The sequence below is a fragment of the Thalia democratica genome, chromosome 4 (assembly GCF_965202585.1).
Source record: "Thalia democratica chromosome 4, ktThaDemo2.hap1.1, whole genome shotgun sequence".
Taxonomy (NCBI): Eukaryota; Metazoa; Chordata; class Thaliacea; order Salpida; family Salpidae; genus Thalia; species Thalia democratica.
The window spans coordinates 50,432,715-50,459,055 of NC_139168.1; the positions used below are offsets into that span (position 1 = coordinate 50,432,715).

The 26,341-nt window shown below is 23.7% G+C and overlaps 1 protein-coding gene across 3 annotated transcripts in view; it reads left to right on the forward strand.

The window, feature by feature from the left end:
- The window catches only part of LOC145834266 (1-phosphatidylinositol 4,5-bisphosphate phosphodiesterase beta-3-like), a 55,337-nt gene that overhangs the window by 2,720 nt on the left and 26,276 nt on the right, over positions 1-26,341 (forward strand). The window contains exons 4-20 of one of the 3 annotated variants that reach the window (XM_082941649.1): positions 1,817-1,852; positions 3,843-3,986; positions 4,051-4,130; positions 5,860-5,913; positions 5,980-6,055; positions 6,289-6,392; positions 7,921-8,087; positions 10,148-10,294; positions 16,258-16,489; positions 17,195-17,279; positions 17,843-17,930; positions 18,857-18,895; positions 22,464-22,526; positions 22,791-22,847; positions 23,744-23,881; positions 24,139-24,270; positions 25,805-25,964. In XM_082941649.1, coding sequence (XP_082797775.1) covers positions 1,817-1,852; positions 3,843-3,986; positions 4,051-4,130; positions 5,860-5,913; positions 5,980-6,055; positions 6,289-6,392; positions 7,921-8,087; positions 10,148-10,294; positions 16,258-16,489; positions 17,195-17,279; positions 17,843-17,930; positions 18,857-18,895; positions 22,464-22,526; positions 22,791-22,847; positions 23,744-23,881; positions 24,139-24,270; positions 25,805-25,964 — 1,802 coding nt within the window. The remainder of the gene's footprint in view (positions 1-1,816; positions 1,853-3,842; positions 3,987-4,050; positions 4,131-5,859; positions 5,914-5,979; positions 6,056-6,288; positions 6,393-7,920; positions 8,088-10,147; positions 10,295-16,257; positions 16,490-17,194; positions 17,280-17,842; positions 17,931-18,856; positions 18,896-22,463; positions 22,527-22,790; positions 22,848-23,743; positions 23,882-24,138; positions 24,271-25,804; positions 25,965-26,341) is intronic. The other 2 variants (XM_082941650.1, XM_082941651.1) reach the window with 2 other exon arrangements.

Here is a 26,341-nt window from a genome sequence, read left to right on the forward strand (position 1 = left end):
ATTTTCAAAAATGATTGTAATTTTATCAAAGTAGTTTAAAGTAAATCATATGGTGATGCAACAATCAACTTTATTTTTAGTAAATTTATTAAATTGTCTTTAATTTAAAAAAAATGTTATCAAATATAAAATTTGAAGTTAAGTTAAAGACATGTTCTGTATTTAGATATGTTTTAAATTATTAGTCTACAGTTTTAAGGTTTAGACTAGGGATAGGAAACATGGTCTGTTTTAGCAAATTAAATGGAATCAGACCTGTAAAAGGTAAAACTGCAGTTGGTAAGTATGTCCGGTATGCTTAAGCAAAGTTTGTAACTTGAAAAACATCAAAGCTCAAAAAACTATGGCCAACAAAAAGTAAAAAATGATGTGGTCCATGAAAGGTAGAACCTACAATCCGCAAAAGAAAATATATGAAATTTACACTAGTTAATTTAGAGTTTGAAATGAAGAGTAAAAAAAACTAAGTTATAGATAAAGTTTATAGGAAGTTTTAAACTCACATCAGATTTTCTGAGGTTTGAAGTGAAGAGCAATCAAAATGGTCTTTCAAAATGTATTGGATAATTTAAGAATTTTTGTGATTTTAATGAAATTTATATGCTCCAGCCCGCCAATGACTAATTTTTTATACCTTTGATATGCAATATTATAATCTCTATAAGTTTGAACCTTAATATATTTGAGATTCAGTTCAAATTCTTAAGTGTTAAAAGTATCCTTTTATGATGTGAAAATTTATAAAGTAAAGTTGACTAGTAAAAACATAACTTACCAGCCACTTACCTTTAAGTTTTTCAAATATTCCTTATATATATAACTAAAGGCTTACTCTTGGGTAGATCAAATAATAATTAATTATAAGAAATTTTGAATTATTTCAAAGAGTTTAAAAAGTGTGTGAACTTTTCATTGTGCTTTAAGATACTTTACCAGTAAGTTAATCCATTTTGTGATTCTTCTTGAGTATATAGATTTTAAGTATAAGTGTTAGTGTGTATAACATTTTTAATTAAGCATTTAGCATTGTAAAAAGATTTAAATATATTTTAAAACTAAAGGTATATAGATAAATATACATTTTAAATATATAAAATTAAATAAATAGAAAGTGTTATAGTATAACATGTTGATGTATTAACTAATTTCTTCTTTTTGTCTTTTTAAGTTTGAAGGTGTATTAATTTTACCATTTAAATTTGTAATAGTATATTTGTAGTTTTAAGCAAAATTTTTAGTATTTTATTTACACCTGTGTTTTTTATACCTGCCCGCACTTTAGAAAATTATATTTTAAATCTTAACATATTTTTAGTTTTAGTTTTTGCTTATTAATCTTTACCGTACTTTTATTTGTTAAATGCTATTTTTGATTTGTGTTTCAGTAAACTGTTTTTGCTATAATATATCTAAAACTATATACGACATAACAATATTTGTAAGTATAAAGAAATTTGATTATTTATGATTTTTTATCATCGTTTACTTTAACAATGATGTTAAATTAGTAAATTGTATTTTTTTAGACTTTTTTATAAATTTGGTTATATTAAATGTTTTACACTGTTTTTTGAGTTATCCATTGTCATTATTTATTTTTACTTTTCAGACCTGAAGATCCCAATTTTGGGTGAAAGGTCGTTTTTTTTTGTAAATAAATTATTATTAATATTTTATTTTATTAAATTTAGTTTCTTAATTCTTCGGTTTAAATTAAACTTTAAACTTGTCAACTTAGACTATGTAGTTAGACTTTTCTTAGAATTTATGCATATAAAAGTGTATTATTTTTTGATAATTTTTTTATGAACAACAGCAGGAAAAAACGCAGAGGGCATTGCAAAATTTCTTGGTGAGATAAGTTAAGCATGGAATAATTACTTTTCAGTGCTGAAAATGATATTTACATTATTTTTTAATACTTGATTAACAAAACCAAATTATGATAAATTGATTTATATTCAACCCCAGAATAACATTGATTATTTTCTTATTTCTTAAGTTTTCTTATTTCTTACATATACTAAACAAAAATTACTTTTTTGATTAACAATACTTCTTTTTAGCATGAATTTTATAAAACTGCACGCTTATTAATTTTTTGTGTGCTTCTCTGAGTAGAAGGTAGAATTTTTTTTGTTTAAAAAGTATACAGTGCATTTTAAAGGTATGCATATTAAACGATAAAGATGAAGCATAACTTCTTTTAACTGGTTATAGATTTAGTAATATTTTAAAATATATTAGGATTTTCTTAACATGTTTTATACTAATTATCTAAAAGCTTGAGATGTAGAATTTATATTATCGAAAATGACTTTTAAATAATACAAATTTGTGATTTAGTTATAGTCACTTATTATTTTTTTAATAAAGCTAGAATTTTTTTCACTGAATCAAGTTTTTTTAAGAATAAATTTTATCTCTAAAAATCCTAGTTGACTTAATGTGAATTTGGTATTTTTTTGCAAAATGTACATCATAGTATATAGGAATTGTGCTACTAATAAAACTATTTTACATTTATCATTTAAGCAATGGTATTTTAAGCTGTCGTTTTTGAAAGTGACTTTGTTTTATATTCCAATATAATAAAAATAGTTTATAGTATATATACCCACGAGCTTATAATGAATAACTCTTAACTGGTAGAAATTAAAAAGTCTGCTATAAAATAATATTGTATGTACTATTTTTATAGTTTTTTCAGCAAGCATTGTATTTTGAATAACTTTTTTGAAAACATAATCAAGTATTTATTTTCATTAACAAATTCCAATCCGAAAATAATATAAAGTTTTTCTAGTCAAGTGCATTACTTAAACTGTTTTATATTTTTATCATATAAAAATGAGATAATGTCGTTTTATTATTTTTAAAATATAGAAAGTTTCAGAGTATTTTTTTTTGTACTAAACATACATTTTATTTTAGTATAAGGTTAGGAAGTGTGAGCTTAGTAAACTACATACTAAGAAATAACAGGCTTGCTACACACCCAAGTCAACCAAGGCTAGTTTAGATTTTTTAAATGTTTTGAAAAATCAGGCTGTCTCAGGTTATTTTTTTATAAATTAGAGTAGTTTTAGTTATAATTTAATGATATGATTTTCAATTAATTTCAAGTTTTATGATATTTTACAATTCACGTTTTAATTTTTTTTGCATAGGAGATAATATAGTTTTTATTCTGTTATTCATTAAAGACAAAATAAATAAGGTTTAATTGTCTTTATAGTTGCATGATATATTTAAACTTTTTAATATCTATGGATTATATTACACGACTTTATTTTCATATAGATAAAATTATCTTATATCCCAATCATTGTTGTGTGCGTAATAAAACATTATTTGCACATTTAAACCAAGATAGTTTTGAAATTTTGATTAAAGTCAGACTGACTCTGGTCGGGTTATAGTTAATCAGGTTTGTTTTTTCCTTAAAAAGTAGCAACCCTTAAAAAAAGTAATGTATTTGAAAATAAATTAAGTTAAGTTATTACTACAGTATTTCTTTCACATTGGGTGATACTCAAGTATTTTAGCATGGTTATTTAATTGAAATATTTGTGCTTAATTCATTTTGTATGAAGTTTTAAGTTTGATAGTCATCATTTATTTCGAAAGGTGATAGAAATTAAAAAATAAAAGTAAATAACTTTTAGTATTTGATTTAGATATAGTGTAATTTATTTTAGTCCCTTTTATATATATTAATTGTTTTAACTGTTATTAGAAATATTAAGATTATGTTTTTTATTTGTAAAAAAAAAATTAACGCAATGTTAATTTAATTGTTTGTAAGAGTATGTGTTTAAACTTTTAACTTAATTTTTCAGGATCCGCACCAATACAAATCTCTGACTCAATCTGGAGTTCAATTACATGAGATTTGTTTTACAGTAGTTTGTGGATGTAACCTAGTGAATATAACATACTACAACTTCATAGCTGTTGAAAGCAATCCAACTTTGGTTTTATCAGTACGATTTAGAACATGTTACTTAATTAAGATAAAATTTTGTATAAGCAAAACAATATTTGCAGGAATGGGCAGATTTCCTATTGAATTTGGCTTATCATCCAACAACAAGACATATTTCTATTCAAACTGGTTATGAAAAAGCGTAAGTGAACTTATTTGAAATATCATAATTTTAAAATATAAATTTCTGATAAAGTACTTTTCTTATAGTTCTTTTTTATTTCATTATACTTCTTTTTGAAAAGTTGATTTTAGACTTAATTACTTGTATGATCTTTTTGGACAAAAGATCTTTAGGTTTTACAATTTTTACTGCTATAATTTTTTGCTAAAGTTTGTTTGTGAAAATCATAATATACTTTAAGATGTATTTTATTAAATATGATCTTGATATATACTTTCTTATTTCTAAACTAAGTTACAAAACTAAAAAGATATTAAGAACATATAAAAAATAAACTAATCTAAAGCGTTGTATGGTGATATTAGTTTTTTGATTCTAGGTCTTATATTCATTATATGTTATTTATAATTAAAAAACAAAAGTTGTGATCATTTTTTTATTGTTTTTTTCAATATTAGAAAATTGATTATATTTTTTTTTGAGCGGTGTGAAAAATAAATAACCTAATAAACAAAAATTAAAAAAAAAAGTTTTTTACACATATTTTTTTATTTTTATTTTAAAAATTCAGTTGGTAACAAATTTTTAGATTTAGAATTGTTTTATTCTATTTTTCCTACATCATTTTATAAAACTGTAATGCTCTAAAGCAGGGTTTCCCAAACTTTTTTGCAATTGGCCCCCTTTAAAGAGTTTGAAAATCAATGGCCCCCTTCAACATACAGTTACTCATAAACTACGATAAAATACAAATAAGACCTTTTTTTTCTTTTTTACTCTTCATCTGCAACTCAAGAATATCTAGTGTAAGTTTCTAAACTACCATAAAATACACATAAGACTCTTTTTTTTGCTCTTCATCTGCAATTCAAGAATATCTAGTGTAAGTTTCAAGTTATGGCCTCATGGACCCCCCTGTGGCTCCTTTACTGGATTTCCACTTGGCCCACTTTGGGAAACCCTGCTCTAAAGTAAGGTTTTCTAAAGTGGGAGCTATTACAGAAATTTAGGGGGCAATAAGCAGCAGAGGGGCCATAGCTTTTTTTACATGTTTAAAGGGGCCTTACGAAAAAAAGTTACGAAAAAGAAAACCCTGCTCTAAAGTAATTACAAATAAGAGTCAAGACAAGTGTTTTCTAACAGCTGCAGCTAAATTTATTAAAAATTGTACAAATAAATTTTGGGTACTTCATACAAGATATTTATGACTTCATTTTTTACAAGAAAATTTTCAAAGAAAAAATACTAATTTATGAAGCGATTCCCTTAGTTTTTACTATAGAAACGCTTAGAAAATATTTAAACCTACTGCTAAAAGCTCTAGTATAACTTTTGTGTTTGTTTCATAGAACTAAAATTGTAGATAATTAAGACTTAGGTAGAATTATTTAAGTAAACAGCTTAATTAGATTTTTATGAAGTTAGTATCAACATAATGTGTTTAGTTTGTATCGTTTTTAAACTTTCAATTTGATTTTATTCAACTGAAGATCTCGTTTGACTAGTTTCAAGCGAATGAAACATTGTATTGTTAATAAAATATAAAATTTATAATTGATCATTGATTATTCTTCTTGTATTTAAGTTGAGAACTTTGATTGTCATCTTTAAAGTATAAAGTACACAATTTGTAATTGTAATAAAAAGCTCTGCTTAATAATTACGTTACTTCTTTATTTTTTACAATCAATTTTAATTTTACAAATTAATTGACTGAATCTGACTGAATGAGAAACTTAAATTTTAGATACTGCAAACTAAAGCATGATACAGACCAGTTAGGAAAAATTCCAGTTTCAAAGTAAGTTAATGTAAAACAACTATTTTGTTTTATATAAACTGTCTATATGTTTTATATATATTCTAGAGTCACAAAAATGTTTCCTATTAAAAGCAAGCTCGTTGAAAATGCCCTTTTAACTATTGGAATCATAAATTCAAAGGTTTGTTGAATTTTTTGTAATTTAGATTTATATAAATTATCTATAAAGTAAATACAAGATAATAACTGATGTTTAATTTAATTAAATTTGTTAAATATCATACTAGAATACATTTTAGTTTTTTTTTTTTGCAACAGCTGAAATTTTTATAGCTTTCACAGTCATTTTTAAATATTAAATTTTATCAACACTTATTTCGAGTAATGTACTTTTATCAAGTTTAAATACTACAGAAAGACTCAACTATTGACCCAGACAATTTTAAGTTTGCTCAATTTCGAAAACTTCTGCAACTATGCTGTCCAAGAAATGAATTGGATGATGTATTTTTACAAGTGTATGTTTTTTTTAAAAAGTTTTAACAAAAACATAGTACTTAAAAAAAAATATCTTACAGTCTTATGCTTATTTGTAGATTACTGCTTAGTTTTTCTTACTATTTAAAAAATAAAAACAATACTTACATAACTAAAAACTTTATAATTTTGTCTTAAAAAGTTTTAGACTGTGTAAGGTAGTAAAAATTTTAGTAATTAAGAAAGATGCATACGTAAAAAGGAAAACAAGTATAGTTGAATTAAAAACAAGTTTGTTTCAGATAAATTTAAAACTTTTCATTTGCAATTTCAAAATGTGTATCGTACATTGTGGCCTCAGTTTTTATAAAGTTTTTATAAAAATTGTTGAACTTCTTTAAACAACAACAAATAGAAAGTTTAATCACTGTTATTCAATTTATTATTTGTAAATGTTAGTGTACTTTTTAAAAATAGATTATTGGTTTTACGATGTAACAGAATTTTAATTTTTTTGCGATTTAAAAAAAGACTGATATGTTCTAGAATTTATAAAATTGCATTTTCCTAATAAATTATATGTATATGTATATATAAGTTATAAAAATAATTTTTGTTACAAGCTCTTGTATGTGATTGTCAAAAATAGTTGAGAAAATAAATATCCTTATATAGTTTAAGTATAAGTATAATAAACACTTTTATTTATCTCGTTTATTTTGCAAATATGCTTTACCAAGTATTTTTTTACAGTTCAAGTTTAATTTATTATTATTTTTTAGTAGTTATTTCATAATTTTAAGGTCTTAAACAGTAGTCGGAAAACTGCGGCTCATGTAGGGTAAAAGTTTGGCCTGCGAGCCTGTTTTTATTTTAAATGTGATGCGGAATATGAAAGGTTGTTGCCCGCTAGCATGCAAATTTGGCCAGCACAAGAATTTTTTTAAAACTTGCTTTAGATTTTCTGAGTTTTTAAGTTAAGAGTAATAAGAAAGGTTTTAGGTTTGAAAGAGTAAAAACTTAAATTACAACTGGGGCCCACAAATATTTTTATTTTTGAAATTTGGCTCGCGACCAATTTGTCTCACATGTCTTTTGCTATAATACAAATCAAAATTTCTTAGGGAATCGAAAACCATTTAGAGTGTATTAAAATTTTAGACAAGTATTAGCAATAAGAGTATAATAAAAACCTAAAACTTGAATTTAACCTAGTTCTTTAGTTCAGGTATCAGAAGTCTTTTAGATGTTACAGATTAATAAAATAGTCTATCACGGCCTGCCATGTTATTGACAATTTTTACTAAAAACAGAGTTGTTGTATGTAATCAATGATTATTTAAAGAGCAATATTGTTTACTCAAATTCGAAAGCTCAACTGTATATATTAAAAAAAAAACTTTTAAGCTAAGAGAAATTCTGCGAGTCGTAGTTTGCCAACCCTTGTTTTAGTTGAAACTCTAATCGAAAAAAAATATTTTCATTAAATCTAAAATTCAAGTTATAAGTAAAGAAGAAAAAAGATGTTTTTAATCAACTTTCATACAACTTATTAGCATATTTGTTCAGATTTAAGGAAAGGAAGATGTACGTCAATTATCAAAAGATGAAGGACTTTGTTAACGAAAAGCAGAGAGACCCCTCGATAAATCAGCTTTTATACCCAAAAATGACCGATGAACAAGCTCAGGAGCTAGTTCAACAAAATGAGCCTAACGTTATGTTTGCAAATAAAGGTTTGTTTAGGTTTAAAGAACACCTGTTAATCAAACTGTTTTAAATTTAATTTAAATATATTGGTTTGTTTTTGTACGCAAATACTTTATTATTTTTTAGATATTTCGGTGCTTATGAACATGAACTGAACAGATATACGAAGTCTAATTTAAAGTACTAAAGCTAAATGTATTTTAAGTAAAACAAGAAGTTGTTTTCCTATTCAACGAACTTTGCTAACCCTAGATCTTTTGTGTTAAACGTCCTTCTACGTATCTCTGTCGTATTTGTTTTACTATTCCAGTTTAATATATAAAATTAAAGTAAATAGGATTATACTTAAATTTTTATTAAAAAATTTTAATACTTATTTTTAAGCTTTTTCGTTTACTTTCAAAGAGTTTAAATAAAACTTCAGATTGAATCTTTGAAATTTAGGTATACTTACAAACTTTTAAGTATTAAAATATTAAAATGTCTAAAAACTCATCATGATTTGAACAAACTAAACTTTTAAAGACACTTTATAAAACTACAAGTACGGTTTTAAATTTAAAATATTGCATCGCTACAATCTGTCAATTTGAACTTTATAAATATTAACATTAGTTGTAAAACTACTTGGAAATATAAAAAAGGACAAAAGTAAGTCAAATGTATTGGTGGTTGGAAATTTAAAAATAAATAAAGTTTGAATCTTTTTTGAGTTATCTCGTTATAGCAGGTGCTAGTTAATTTTAAAATGCTTCTTGTTATAAATTTGTATAGTTTTGAATTTGATATCTTTAAATATCTTTTGTTTATACTTATAATTACACTTTTCAAGAAAGCTTTTTTAAACTTTATTTAATAACATAAGAATATTTTTTTTTAACAAATAAAATTGTTTTCCATAAGTTGTTTAAAATTTATTAAAGATTATTCTGAGAAAGTTTTAAAACAATTGCTTAAAAACTGAAGGAGGAGATAGATTTTTAACGAAATAGTCTAGTTCAGCTATTTTATTTTGCGCTTCTTAAGATCCTATCAAAACCTCTAACTTTGATAGCTTATATTTCATAAGCTACTTTGATTTTCAACTAACGTTAAAAAGTAACTGGTAGCTTAATCAATTATGTAAAAAACAAAAATATATTTCAAAAAAAGTGTTTTACCCCCTTTGCCCTTAAATTATTTAGATTGCTTAAAATAAATACTTAAAAAACTATTTTCATTCGGATTTGTTGTATGTAACATTAGTAGAAATAACTTTACTATTTATTTCATAGTTTTTTATTATAATACCCTTTTTTTTATTAAAAACAAGTTGAAAATTACTAGTAGAATAATTCTTATAGTAATAGTATTAAATTAAATATTATGAAAATATACTGAAACATTATGTGATTAAAAAAATATATACAATTAATTTTTTTCTATATTGTTTTGATCATAACCAAAGTTTTATTACACTTTTTTTTCATTAAAACAACTTTGAATATGCTTATGCAATGAAAAGTACAAATAACATTCATAGCTTAATTAAATGAAAAAACGACTGTTATGTAATTTATTTCAAGATGTAGCACAACGGAAAGTTTGTTTGAAAACTTAAAAGAACTAAGTTTTATACCTAATAAAATTGTGAAATATCTAATTATAAATTAAAGAATAGTTGCTAGCAAAAAAGTAAATCCAGTAGTTTAAGTTTTAATTGTTTCGTTTAGCAAAAGTGATTAAACTTGACTTTATATAACATAGACTTTGCAATAAGTAATCGATTTTTTGTTTTTAAGTTATTGATAAATTGGTTTGAACTACTTGTAATTATAAATGCTCTATTAATGAACATTAAAAAAACCTAATTAACTTAAAGAATATTTTGTGAATTTAAAAGAAAAAAATCCCCTTTTTGTTATTTTTAATCGCTTGTCAGTTGTTATTTTTAACAAAAACTAGAATTTATTAAATGTTTAGTTGACCTACTTAATTTGTGCCCATTGCTTCTAACTACGTGAATGTATTGCATCAATTTTCAACAAATGCTTTATTTTTGTATTTTTTTTAAATTTTCTTTGTTTAAAATGCTATTATTACACAGGTCGACTGACAATGGATGGTTTTGACAGTTATCTTCAATCAGACGATAATCTAGTAGTTGGGATCGAGGCTTTTACTTTGGATGATGATTTAAATCAACCACTTAGTCATTACTTTGTCAATTCATCACACAATACCTACCTTACTGGTTTTGATTAGTTTATATAAAATTTTAAACTTTTAGTTTAACTAATTTTGTGATAAATAGTTATAAAATTAAAAAAAAAAAACGATAAAATAATATATAATAGTCATTGATTTTGATAGTTTATTCATATTTTAAAAGTAACTTTTAAGTCTTAATGTAAACTTTTTAAACCTATGTAAAAAACTACATATTTATGATAGTTGCTATTAGTAGTTCAATTAATAATAAATACATTTAAGTGGATTTTGTAAAGAAATTTTAATAGTTTTTAGTATGCTAATCAAGTTTTAAACTAAACAGATGACGCTTATATAGTTTTGTACTGCATACAATTTGTTTAAGCAAGTTAGTATTAAAAAACTTCAAAAATTTAGATCTTTACTTGATTTTTAAAGTTTTCAAGTAAATTTAAAATTCGTTAATAATTTGTAATATAGTGTAGGAGGTTTTTAAACACAGCGTCATGTGAAATTGAACTTCTAAAAAAGTGTTAAGTTATTTTGCCCATGTAAAATTATGTTCAGAAAGTAGTAGTTTTTAAAGGTTTTGTAAATTTAGAAAATAAATAAAAAATGACAAAATTGTTAATTATTTTGTTTAACACGTACAATAAACAGCAAGCATTACCACGCTATAATGTTTTCGAATTTTTAAATAGAAATATCAGGTAAAAGTCAATACTATAAAACTTTAAGTTTATGATTCATGAATTTTTTAAAAACAATGTTTCATTTAGTTAATCTATGAGACTAATAAGACCAACAATTACAATAAAATTTATTTATATTCTATAAATTAATTTAATGTAGGATTTATTTGGCTGATAAAATATATATAATATATAATTTCGTTTGAATCGGAAGTAGGCTAAAGAATAATAAAAGAAAAAGAAGTATGCGTTTTTAACAGTCATACTAAAAGTTTAAATTTTTTTTTGTTATGGTAACGAAATTCGAAAAGTATTTTTAAAAACTACCTTAATGTTTTAAAGCTTAGAAGTTAAAGATTTGGTTGCTAAATTTTATAACAACTTAAGCAACAATTTTTATGGTACTCCTGGTAAGTTTGAAAAGGTGTTTATGTTTTAGTATTGACAAAACTACTCTATAAATATATCAAGTATAAATTAAAAGTCTGTTGAACAAAATAATTTATGATATATATTTTTTTAATATGTTTGATTTTCTGCCTAACTCGATTACTATACTTTTGATACAAATTTAAATAAATAATATTTTTTATTTCATTTTAAAGCATTATTGAATTTATATATATATATTTTTAACCTGATACTAATGAATTAATACTAATGAACTAAATACTAATATTTACAATAGTTATTTTTTTCACAATATTTTTTATTTATGGCAAAAACCTTATCACATAAGTGAATTCAATATTTTTAATTTATTTAAAGTAAGTATGGTTTTATTTCAATACCAACATTTAAAAAATACTTTGCTAAATATCTTTACAACTTCAAGATTTAAATATATCTTATGGTTTTCATAAGTTGGAAATAATTAAAATAGTTTAGGTTTGCTTTAATTCGCTCACATCAACATTTACTTTGAAAAATTTCAAAACTGAAATTAATATGAACAGGAAATAACAAAAATGTTGTTTGTAACAAGGTGGTCATTTAGTCTTATTTCCTGGAATATGAAAATTTTGGCAAAAAAAAACTTGGAAAACCAAGAGTTTGATACTTTCTGAAAAAAAACTAGAAAAATTTAGAATTTTGAATTAAATTCATTTTAAAACTTTAAGAAAAAGTATTAAAATTTTAATTAGATAAAAATTAACAATGCTTCACGAAAAAAACTGTGAAGTTTTATGTACTAAAAAACAAAATTGAATTAGCCATACAGTATGTTTCTTTTCAGTAAATTTGTATTATTGGTTATAATTTTTGACCATAAATTAAATATTTTCCCTTAAAAAGACAGAAAAAAAAACTTTTGAAAACCTAGAGAAAAATAAAAAGCCTGGTAGAATTTTCTCTAAAACCAGTGGCCACCTTGTTGTAATGTTTAATGTAAAAAAGTTTTAAATTAGTCTTGAAATATACATTAATAACATATTGAAACAGTTTTTAATTTTTGCATGTGTATCTAACATACATTTATTTAGTATGTATATATATATATTTATAAAAATAACAACTTAAATAGTATTCTTTCTTTATTCAATAACATATGTTTCTGTGTGTTAATGGGTTAACACACCTCAACAGAGCTATGAAAGTCAAAAAAACTTATATTTATATATTATAGAACAAATATATATTAAAAAAAATAAAATAAATTGACTATAGTGAAATCAACTAATGTAAGCTCTTAATAAAATAATCATGAAAGTTACATTAAAAGTAATTTAGTCTCAAATGTTATTAAATGCATTTTACTGATTGATGTGTACTTAAACATAAAAGTTAGTTTTATACTACAGCTTCTGTTTTTTACTTGTTTCGACCTAAATTACCTACTCTTTTAGGTGAAAATGCAGTACTTTAAACTATATAAATCACAAAATTTTAAATATTTTAATAAATGTAGTTTCAAATAATCTGCATTACGTGCTACCATTTTTTTACATAATTAGAATCTAGGTTGGTACATAGTAGAACTCATAAAACAAATATTTCTTAAAAAAATTAAAAAAAAAATTACAATATAAAGCTTCGCTTTGTATAAAAACAAAGCTGTTTCAGGTTTAAAATTTTATTTAGTTAAGTTGTTATGTAATTTTTTACTGAAAATATATGGTTTTAAATGGTTATTATGTTATTGTATAAATATCTGTAGTTGTCAAATTCAGAGTTACCAAAAAACCTGGAATCCTGGAAAAACCTGGAATTTGACAATTTAGGCAAAAAAAAACCTATAATTTGAGAAATTTTGAAAAAGTTCTGAAATTTTGAACAAAATTCACTGAAAAACCAGAAATTTTAAACAACTTTTGTATGTTAAGTAGAAATTACTAAAAATGTAAAGTGTTGATAAATTATTTTTGTCAACATCAAAAATTTTTGTACTAAAAAACACATTTAAAAATGATTTATGATATCTTTTTATTGTTGTTATACTATTTAAAACATATTTTTACTTTAAACTTTATTTTAAACTAAAAATAGACCCTAAAACGTGTAATTTAAAAAACCTAGAAAAATTTGCCTAAAAATTTGGCAACCCTGTAAGTTTTATTAAAAAAGTTCAAGTAATTAACAAATTGTAATATGTTAGTGATGACAAGTTTAAAATTAAAAAATAGTATCATTAAATCAAAATAATTAAATTAAAAAAAAGTCTTGATAGTGAAAGATTTAATTTTATTTATTGTTAATGAGATGTGATATTTGAAATACTTATATGTATAAAAAGTTTTCAAGGTATAAACTGTCAAATAATAATTTAAGGTTAAAGCCTAGTTATACTATCTGTAAAAAAATAAAAGTTATGTGTATCAGATTTTTATGTATAAGTTATAATATTTAAAAATCACTATTGAGATCGAGTTGACTCTTTGAGTTTTTTTAATGATTTGGTTTAGTTGAATAAACTTGGAAAAAAAATATATTAATTAAATTATTAAAATATATTTAGAATATCATTAAGGCACACAACCAAAAAAAAATTTAAATAAAAACTCAGTAATTTTGTTTAATTATAATTAATTCAGTTATATATATATATATATATAATAAGGTTATTATTCAAACTTGAACACCTTCTACTTAGCCCACTTGAAGGGCTTTTAAATTTTTTATTGAAAATATACGATTTTAAAAATATTGGAACATATGTTTCATAAAGACAAAAAAGATTGTCATCAGCCAGTTCAAATTTAAAATAAAAAGCACTTTGGTAAACAAAGATGCAAAAGTTTACAAAAAAACAAAAACAATATGACGTAAGAATTGAACATTGTACATTACAAATATTCAGTACAAAAATCGATCTACCATCTAACTAATCAAACAACTAAAATTTACAAAAACAACAGTTAGTGACTATAAAATACTTCAAAATTTGTTGTATTTTAAGAGGAGTTTTTTCATATGTCGACAAGACGATATGAATTCACTCCTCTTATTTAATCAACCTTCCTTTTTTAACGCATGCATAACGGCTGTTGATTCTTTTAAGTACAGCCTACAAACAGGGTTGTTACTATCTGCTATTGGCTGTGCTCTTTTTATCACCTCCCAAGTTAATTTAAAATCAATGTTTTTGCGCTTAAGGCCGCAAACATACTTTTAAAGCTCAGTTTCATTTTCGTATACACCACTTTTAAAGGATTTTTTATGATTAGCATTTATGATTATTAAATAACTTTTGTATTATTTTTTAGCAAAGCGTAATTCACTTCGAACCTACAGCTGATGATTATAAACAATTTTATTGTTTTTACGAAACATATGTTCTTTTATTTATAAACTCGAATTTTCTCAACAGATTATTTAAAAGCCCTTTTAGTGGGCTCTGTGGAAAGTGATTAAGTTTATATAATCACATTAGTTTTTAAACATATGATTAGCTGTAGAGTTTAAAAAAAACAGTAACTTTAAGATTTCGTAGAGAAAAAAGCAATATAAACATATTTCCATTCAAAATATAAGTTTAAGCGTTTGTTAACAAAAGATTCTAGCGAAACAAGTTCACTGGAATATATAATAAAAATAAATTATACAGTATCCTTCTTTTATAATACTAACACATGTTTCTGTGTCTTCACTGATTAACACACTTCAACGGAGCTCTGTAAAAAAAGGTACTGTAAGGAAAGAATAGAAGCTAAAGTATATATATAATATAAACGGTGTAAGGTATATACGTGTGTCCATTAAAAATAAAAAAGTTGCTATAGATTTTTATAGGTTAATGTTTAAAAATAGATAAATTACTTAATGTTAAATCTGACTGTTATAAAACTGTATAATATTTGTAATTATTTAGTCTAAATAAAATAACTTTAAGTAAAAATACAAATTAAATACCAAATCATTAAATAAACTACTTACATGAAAATAGAGGAAGTACTATTTCTAAATTTTTACTGGTTACTAATCATTGAAAAAAAAATTATAATAATTACTTCACAGTATATATGAACATTTGGATTACCTAATTAATTTATACTACTAAGTTAGATAATTTTTTCTTTATGTTTGGAAAAAGTAGTGGAGCGCTTTAATAAAAATAAAAATATATGTAATCTATTGTGAATTAAAATTTAAACAACAATCATTAGTTATTGAATTGATAAATTAAACAATGGTAAGGCAATAAAAGCCACAAAAACTTATTATAATGTATATTTTATTATTGAATGTTTATAATGGTTAAATCTAAATTATAACAAAATTAAAGTTAGATACAATTAGAAAGCAGATTGGATTAAAAAAAAAAAAACAAAGCACAAAAATCAAACCTCTTATTAAGCTCTCAAAGCCCTGACCAATAATTAAGTTACAGCGCCATACATAAAACCACCATGACTTAAACTACATAAATATATTACACAATAAGTAAGATAATTAATTGATTATTGTTTTAGAAAGGAGCAGTCGGGTATCTAAATTAAAGATTTTATACAGATGTTTTAAGTATTTAATAATTAAGCTATGTTATAAATTACGGGTTTGTGTTTAATATGAAAGTTGAAATGTAAAAAATAAAACAACAAGGTGGTTGTATGCTAAATATAAACCTGCAGTAAAAAGACCTCTAGCCAATCTTAAAAATAAAAATAATAAAAATATTTTGAGCTACAAATTCTATTCTACGCCTATAAACCTTTTTTTAAGCTTCTAGATTTTTTCTAGGTTTTTCTCGGTAAAAGCAGTTTAGTTTATAGTTTATAAGATATACATTATAGTTTTAAGTTTTAGCACCTACATCAAAGTTTTTATCGTTTACATTAAAATTAAAGTTCTGCTTGTTTTTAGTTTTTGATTGTAGGTGGTCAACTGCGTAGCAAGTCATCCACTGAGATGTATCGTCAAGTTTTGCTCACCGGATGTCGCTGTGTTGAGTTAGACATTTGGGACAGAGAGGAGGAACCTGCAATAACCCACGGATTTACTTTTTGTACCGACGTCTTGTTTCGTGACGTCATAGAAGCAATTAATGAAAGTGCTTTCAAAACATCTTCACTTCCCGTAGTTCTTAGTTTCGAGAATCATGTAGACGTGTTGGTTGATTTGTTAAAAATATAAATTAGGTGTTTCTAATTTAATATTTTACTTGTAAACCTGTTTTAAAAGTCATTAAACAGTTTATTTAAACTCAACTTTAATGTTATCAAAGTTTAATTTTTAATATTAATAATGAAAATAATAAATCATTTATTTTTGAAAATTCTTGTTCGATATTGATAGTAATTTTTATTTCAAACAGATCGGTATATAGAACTAGTTTGTATAGTAATTAAGAAATTTTACAAATAAAATAAAACTTTTGATTTTATATAATGTTTATTTTTTCAAGATTGTTTGGCATAGATAAAACTACTTTTAAGAGTTTTAAACTTTAAACTGCAAGTTTTTGTTTTTATGTGTACTGAAGTTTTAACTATATAAAAACGTACAACATTTAGATTGAATATTTAAACATTTTTATGCTTAAGCCTATTGAAAAAAATATCTAAAATTTATTGTTAGAAACATTATGTTAGTAAATTGATTTTAAAACAAAATAAGTTTGCTAAAATTTATGACATAAAAATGTTTAGAACTTTACAAAAAAGTAGTAATTGAAAAACTTATTATGTTTTTTAATTAAATTCATTGGTTTTAGTAATTTTATTTGAAATTGTAGTCTTATTTTATTATAAAAAAATTAGTTAATTTTTATTCTTAAAACAATTTTTTTCAATAAGTGTATTTTGTTTTAACAGGCCGGAGCAGCAAGCGAAGATGGCTAAATATTGTCGTGAAATTTTTGGTGACAAACTCTTGATTGATCCATTAGATGAATATCCTGTAATATTTTCTTATACCTATAAACTGTTTTTAAGTATAATTTTAAACTTCAACATAAGAGTTCTGTAAAAATAAACTTCTACTTTAAATATTAACTGAGATATAGTAAATGATTAGCCACCTTTCAACGTTAAAAATTACTACATGTTATAAACTTTTAAGTCATATCTGTATTTATGGAAACAAATGAATAAATTATACATAAAGTTGGTAAAAAAAAAAATTGTAAAATATGAATTTATGTCATAAATTAAATATGGAATTAAAGATGATGATATGAAATAAATAAAATTTATTAAAGCAATGTGCTCGCTTCTGACATGTCTTATTGTGATAAATACATATTTGAAAACTTTTCGTCTAACAATAACTATAAGAAATTTTAAATTATTTAACAATGTACGTTTAATATAAATTAATAGTATTTATAATAAACACATATATAACAATCTACTAAATTACGCATGGTTGTAGTTAATTTAATTAACTTTTTTTATTACATATGTTGTAAAATAGTATATTCTATAAATGTATATAAAATATAATTTTTTACAATTTTACAGTTAATAGCTGGAAAACCTTTACCTTCACCAAAAGAGCTACAGTATAAAATTATCATAAAGAATAAAAAACAAAGAATACCTCCTCAAAGTTGTTTTTTGTTTATGACTATTTAAAAATTAGTTTTATAGTTTACTTCAGTTACTTAATGTTTTTCCAATTTATAGTCAAAATATTATTTTGATGAATTAAAAAAAACATTTTATATGTTTTGTTATCATTTATTTACTAGTTTACATTTTACCTACTAAATATGTTTTGCTTATTAATAATATCAAGTTATCTTAAAATTCCTCAATAATAAAATATTAAAAAAATTAACACTTTTTAATTATTAGTTTGATGTAAAACTTTACTCAATCTAGTGCTGTAAATAAAAATAAGTTTTTTTGATTAAAGTATGACGGTTAATACCAAAGTTAATGATTATAAAGTATTGTTAACGATAATTGAAGTACATTAAAAATTTAAAATATTTAGTTTCAAAGCGTCTCAAAAAGTTATTTTCGTTGTAAGAGTAAACTACCTTTTTTAATACTTTTTCAATCAAAATTAAACTATATCGACTAAAACTGCCTTTTTTCATTAAACATTTAAAAACATTAATTTTTTCTAAAATTAAAAAATTAATGTGTCATAATACCATAAGACCTATATATTAGTAATAAAACTTTGTGGAAGGTAACCTTTTGAATACACCATAAAATTTTTAAACAGAACACAAATTTTTATATTTTTACTTACTTATGTATTTTTTTATCGCAGTAAATACCCAATATTGTATTATTTTCGAAGTTATGTTTTTTATATTGTATACTATATTGCTGATATTTTGTTGTTTAAATTTAATGTATAATTTTGCATAATTTAATTACTAATCGAATTTAAATTATAATTAAGTAAAATTTTGCTTATTATAATGTTATTAAAGTAGTTATGAATAAGTTCATGAACGAAAGTTATGAGTCATTTTTGTTTGTTTTTTATATTGTATTTGAATGTTTTAAATAAAACAGAGGAACGCAGAAAACAATCGACTCAAGATAACAATGGAAGTAAGTTTTGTACAAGTTAACTAGCTCTTTTGTATATGTAAGTTACATAACGTTTTTATAAGTATTAATGTTAATTTTTAGTAATTTTTAGTAAGTTATTTAACATTTTTATAAGTATAAATGTAAGTTTTAAATTTATACTCTGTTATGTTTTTTAATAGTTTAAACCTTGTAAATTGTTTATCATACTTTTTATTAATTGGTGGCCTTGAAATTTTTTTTACTTAAACTTAAAATTAAACAAAACTGTTTATGTTGTCTTACTTAGATAATACTATTTAAAACGTTATAATCAATAAATGAACTTGTCACCTTCAGTTTTAATAGTAAATCCGGAATACTCCTTTGCTACTGATATAAGAATTGTTTTTTCAATACTACTATGTTGTCACCACTAATTAAAGATATAAAAGCATAGTTTAAACGTGTTTCATTGTCTAATTTTCTAAATAAAAACTTTTTTTTAAGTTTTTTGTACATTTAAATAAAAAAAAAGTTTATATAGTTTTGAAATTAAGATTTTGTTGTGTCTACCTTCCTCCACTGTCTGCTAGATGCGCACTGACTGTTCAAAATGTAATCAAAATGATTAAAATGGTTTTTACATAAGAGTGTTCTTTTTATGTTCTTGGTGATTTTAATATGCCAAATATAGATTGGAGGATTCCTAGCGCAGATTTCAATAAACCCCATGAGTGTTTTCTTAATTTTTGTACAGACAATTTTTTAACCCAAGTAATTGAAAATCCAACCCATAAGAATGGTAACATTCTTGATCTCATAATTTGCAATCATTTTGGTCTAGATAGAATCATATCACACTCAACTAATTTTCCATTAACAAACACTTGTGACCATAACTTGCTTTCACTAAAAATTAAAATTGAAAATAAAATAGTACCTATTGCTAAAGAAGTCTCATATGACTATAAAAAAGCAGATTTTGAAAGCATCAATGATTTCCTGTCAAAAATTAATTGGACCTCTTTATTTAAAAATTCAGAAAATCTCCAACATTTCTACGATCAATTCATTAGCTCAATCCAAATCTCAATCAAACGTTTTGTTCCAATTTTTTCTAAAAATAACAAAAGTAAAAAATATCCATCTCATATTAAAAAGTTATTAAAAGAAAAAGCGAATCTATACAAAAAAAGTAAGACAAATAAATCACTTTTGATAAAATACAAAAACAAGTCTAAAGAATATCAATTAGCTGTTAAAAAATACAACTTTGAATATGAAAACAAATTCTGCAAAAACCCAAATTTAAAAAAGTTTTATAGCTACGTGAAATCTAAACTTAAGTTAAATAATTCCATACATCTCTTATATGATAATGATAAAAACAAAACAGTAACCTCAGATTTTGAAATAGCAACACTTTTTAACATAAATTTTCAAAAAGTTTTTAAAAAAGACGAGAGTTACCAGTCTTTTAAGCTACCCCAAAAGAATTGTAGTAAGATGCAAAATTTTTTCATAACCTATGAAGACATTATAAGTTCAATTAACCACTTAAAAGATAAAATCATAAGAACGCCAGAAAACATTCCACCCTATTATATCAAGCATGTTATCCAATCAATAATATTTCCACTTTCATTAATATTTAATTGCTCTCTAGAACTATCTGATGTTCCTAAACAATGGAAAACATCTTTTATTATTCCTGTGCACAAGAAAGGTAATATACATGATGCATTAAATTACAGACCAATATCTCTAACAAGTGGCTTTTCAAGAATTTATGAACATATTGTATCTGTAAAAATTCTCAATCATCTCTTTGATAACAAATTATTAACTAACAAACAGTTTGGTTTTGTTCCAAACCGCTCATCAACCATTCAACTGTTAACATGCTTACATTCTTGGTTAGTTCCTTATCTCAAAAATGAATTTACTAAAGTAGTTTATACGGATATTCAAAAAGCCTTTGATTCAGTATCACACAAAAGATTATTAAAAATTTTAAATCAGTATGGGCTACATGAAAGCTTAATTGATTGGTTTGATAACTTTTTAAATAATAGATCACAAAGAGTACTCATCAATAATACGCTTTCTGACTCTTTAACAATCTACAGTGGAGTACCACAAGGTGGTGTAGTTGGTCCCCTTCTCTTTTTAATTTATATTAATGATATTTGTTCAAACATTGATATTAAAAGTGAGTTAAGCTTATTTGCAGATGATGCCAAAATCTTTAGTCAGTCAAATACTTCATTACAACTATCTTTAGATAATATTTACATATGGTTAAAAACAAGAAAACTAAACTTAAATCCTAGCAAATGTAAAATTCTAACCATTAACAAAAAAGAATCTTCTCCAACTGACCTCTTAATCAATAACATCAAGTTACCAGAAATTAAAGTTTTTAAAGATTTAGGAATTTATATTTCCAAAGATTTGAAATGGAATGAACATATCAACTATTTATATAAGATTGCAAAAACTACATGTTATCAAATATTGAAAAGTTTTAAAACTAATTCTGCTTCAATTCTGACAAAACTATTTAAAACATACGTTCGCCCTAAACTTGAGTTTAGTACCCAAATTTGGTCACCCCATTTAAAAAAGGATATTAAAAAAATTGAATCTGTGCAAAGGAGTTTTACCCGTCATATTTGTAATCGTTGCAACATATCTTACACGTCATATAATGATAGAATGATTAAATTTGGATTGAAATCACTGGAATATAGAAGATGGGAATTTGATTTATTAATTCTTTACAAAATTATCAATGGCAAATATAAAAGTTTTTTTAACCAGTTTTTTAGTTTTTCCCAAAATAAATATCAACTAAGAGGAAATAATTTGAAAATAAAATGTAAACATGATTTTCAAAACAGTCAGTGGCAAGGCGCATTTTTTCACAGAGCAAAAGCTATGTGGAACAGACTACCTCAGGATATAGTATCTTGTGAGAGGGTAGAACAATTTCGTTTAAAGCTAAAAAGATTTGACTTAAATACGATAAATACCAGTAAAATTAACTAATTTTCCACTGTAACAAAAGGAAAAATATTCGTTTTCCTACGCCTCCCCCCTACAAACTATTAGTTTACTTATATATTTTGTAGTTATGAATATTGTTTTATAAGCCATGATTTTAGACAAACTTCTTTACTGTGTATACTAAGTAATATATAAATTTGAATTTTTTGAACTGAATTTTCAATTTAGTTCATTTGTTTATCATATTGTGTTTAACTTTGTGTTTCCATTTAAATTATGTTTGTATATATATATATGTATAATTTATCTTAAAGTTTTGAATATAAGTTTATTTTCTTTTTCTCTTTTTGTGTGTCCTGTTTAAGTGGCTCAGGTTTTGATGCCTGAGTCCAACATTGCACAATAAACAATATAATAATAATAATAATATTTAGAAAATTAGACAATGAAACACGTTTAAACTATGCTTTTAAATACAATTAAATTTAAAAAATCAAAAGTATTATTAAAAATAATTACTTCTTTATAGCTTTAATTTATTTAATTTTCTTAACGTTTCAAGTTAGTAAAAAAATATAGTTGAGTGTAAACTTACAAGGTAAACGAAAGTCATTATATGGAGACTCGGAAGCTGATAAAAAGTCATTGCTATCTCGAGAAGGTAATATAGTTAATTACTAATATATATATAAACAATATATAATGTCTTATAAAGCAATTAACATTTTTTAATAACGTTGCTTCATTCAAATACTTGTTTCTATTTTCTTTTTTTCTTAAATATGTCGCCTCACTTTAAACAATTTTCTTTTGTCCTTAATCTATAAGTTTCATGTATATTTTAAATATTATATATTTTTTAAGTGTTTTAGTTAGTAATAACTTATCTAATAGTTCGAAACGAAATGTAGTGTTTAATTTATAGGTAGTAGAAAGCACAATGTTGACAGTTCTCAAAAGAAAAAAAGTAAAGATCCAAAAGGTTTTTGTCAATAAATATTAACACTTTTATCTCTACTAAATCGAAAACAAAACGTTGTTTTATTGACTTCAATAATTTTATCTCTGTAGTTTTAGTTTTAAATAATTTTGCTTCTTACCACAATATATATATATTTTTTAAATTTCTCAACAACGATAAGTAAGAAAAAAAATTGATACTGACTATAAAATTTTATAGTTAAAGTTTTGCAAAAGTTTCAATGTCTTTTTGGTTTGTTTAAAATATTTTAATGAAGTATTATTTGCGTACTATTTTGTGTGAAGCAATAGATAATGCTTAATTAAACATCTCAGAATTGTTTAAAACTGATCCTAATTATTGGTTACAATTGCATAATAATTTTCTAACATTTTTATTTTTTTTTGGTTAATGTATGTTAATAATATGTAATAGTTATTTATTTTCAACATAATTTTACCTTAAGTCAAAAAATCCCTGAAAATTAAATAAAATTTTTGATTTGGTATTACCCAATAAAAATATTGATAAAACAAGAAATCTCAACATGAAACTTTTTAATTTAAACAAAATTCCATTAAAAGTGTTCATTTTTTAATTTATGGCATAACTAAGTTAAAAGCTTAAAGTATATATGCATAATAAATTTCAATTGTTTCCTATGCATAAAAATACACTTGTAACATATAAGTTTTAATTCGTAGAAATATTTCGTTTAAAAATTTGTTTTTAAAGAAAGGTAAGCATATCCGAGAATTAAGTTGAATTTAAAATTAAACTCACTATTATTCTCCTTTTTGATTGCCTGAAAACTTTTATTGTATTCTTAAAAGTTAAATATACGGAATTTAAAACTAAAATAAATGAAATAGTTCGATTTGACATTTATATATAAAAGATGCATAACATAAAATCAGTTTCAACACCTAAATTACGACCAGCTGATGCGAGTGTGACGTGTTTACCTGGCGATACATCAATGTCGAATGGAGATGCTGATTCTTCAAAAATTTTAGACACCAAAAAGGACACACAATCAAATTCTATCAAAAAAGGTGAAACGGCTATTTTTGCTCATAGGAAAATAAATCCAAAAAATAGCTTTAAATTAACGTGGTAGTATATATATTTTTAACATAAAAAATAGTTTAAATTAAACATACTCAAACAGTGGATTATAAATGTAATTGATAAACTAAAATATTTTAAGATTTGTTGATAGATCTTTATGTTTCAATTTAAACAACGCTGTTTTTTAAATATTTATATACTTTATTGAAGCTCTAATATGTTTTTAAACATTTTTATTTAGATAATTTGAATTCAGAAAAAGATGAGCCTAATAAAAACACTACAAATGAAAAAAATAGTACTATCGAAGCTTCTTTGAACACTGACGAAAAAGTTAAAATTAGCAGAACTACATCTAATACTACAGAAAAAGGTAATATTTAATTGTAGTTCAAACCTATTATTCTCAAGTGGAAAACAATGTTTAGTTTTTTTACTTTTTAAAGTTTACCTTCTTGTTTAGCAAATAATGTAATAAGGTATACAAAAATATAGTTTTATTTTACCATGTAGAAATGATTTAGTTGTCTAAAACATACATGTCTTTTACACATTCTTTGTTTTTTAGCCTGTGATATTTTGTTATTAGTTTAAGGTGGCTCGGATTTCTAGGACAAATTTGTAAGACTGCTTTTATACATGCATTTTTAATACGCTTAATGAGTATGTTTATTTTCTCGTTATATTTTACACCATACTTTTAACCCCCACCCAAACCGTTACTCGAACCTTTTCCTAGCTCTAAAAGTTAAAAAAACTCACTTATGTGTCGGTTTTATTACTGTATGTATATGAAACAGTCCTACAAAATTAACCTAAAATCCAAGCCTCCCTTTTTTTCAAAACTTTCTACATAACGTTTTTATTTAGTTATATTCAGCTGTCTAACAATTTAAAAGTAAACATGCTGTTTTTTGAATTAACATATGTAAAATGTTTTATTAAAAAAAAATATTTAAGAAATTCGTAGAGAAATTAAGCCGTCTATCTTTAAAACTTCTAATTTTTATTTGATTAAAATAATCAAAATCTGGAACATAGTTTCAAACACATATAGTTTGTAGTTGTTAAACATTTATATAGTAAGTAATTTAATTTTATATAAAACAAAGAAAGTTTTATTTGCTAAGAGTAAATTCCAATAGTTTTAATACAGTGCACTGAAACAAGTTACTATTTTCAACGTATATACAATATACATTTGTCTTGACTTGTTTATATTAGAAAATGTATAAATTAAAAAAATAATTACATTCATTTGATATTCATTAATTTTGATTTTCATTGTATATTTACATACAGTTTTATCATTAATAAAAATATATAGGAATTTTTACTACTGCTTTTTTAATAAAAATTAGGAACATTTTCTTTGTCATAGAAAACAAAGTAGTCATTATAAAGTTCAACAAATAAAATATCCATTATTGATCATATACTAAACACTTAGTGATGTATTCACAAAATTCAGTTTGTTTGTATAAATACAAACTGCTTTATTTAGGGGTTAGTATTTTGTAATTAACAATTTAAGACAAAGTATTTAGCGGGTCGTAGTATTCTTTAATATTCCTTTTTACAAAGAAAAAAAAAGTTCAGCAGAAAGCTATGATGAAAAACCATTTTAGGAACACTCTTTGCTAAAAATTAAAACAAAAACATATTTGTAAACTATGATTGAAAAGTTTTTTAAATTCATATAAAAATTAAAATAAAGTTTCAAGTCAAGGACCGGATATTTTTACATTGCGGGCTGGATCTTGCGCATGCAACCTATTTTTCAGACTCTGGCTTAGAAATATACAAATTTTATTAATCTAAACACTAATTTTATTACTCAACTCATTTTGCAATAAAACCATGTTTTCAACTTTATGTAAAACTGTTTTTATACAAAATATGTGAAGGTGAAGGCGATATGTTTGATGAAGAGGAGGAAGAGGACGAAGAAGGAGAACTGACTACAGCTGATTACGAGGTTCATGCAAAGGATTCAGGTACAGCTTCCAAAGAAAGTAAAGCTTCTGAGTATATGAGCCAACTCGTCAACTATATACAACCTGTTAGGTAGTCTGCTAAACTTTTTTTTCTAGTTTTATAGTTTTTAAAAATATAACAGAATACAATTTATTTTTCTTAAATTTATTTTAGTTCTTTCGTAGTAAGGCTCATCAGAAATTGTATCTTACTAAGTTAGAATGAATACAAATTGAAATAAATACATACTGTAGTTTAAAGTTTTAAAATAAAAAATGACGTAAAAATCGAATGTTAAAAATTAATTAAGTGCTTATGCTATATATATTTGGTATACTAATAAAACTCGTTAGAATTAAAACAATCTAAAATAAACAAGCGATAAAAATTGAAGTTAAAACTATACTTTAAAATAAAATTTAACAAGAAACTAATTATTTTAAAATTACTTAATATAAGGATTTTAA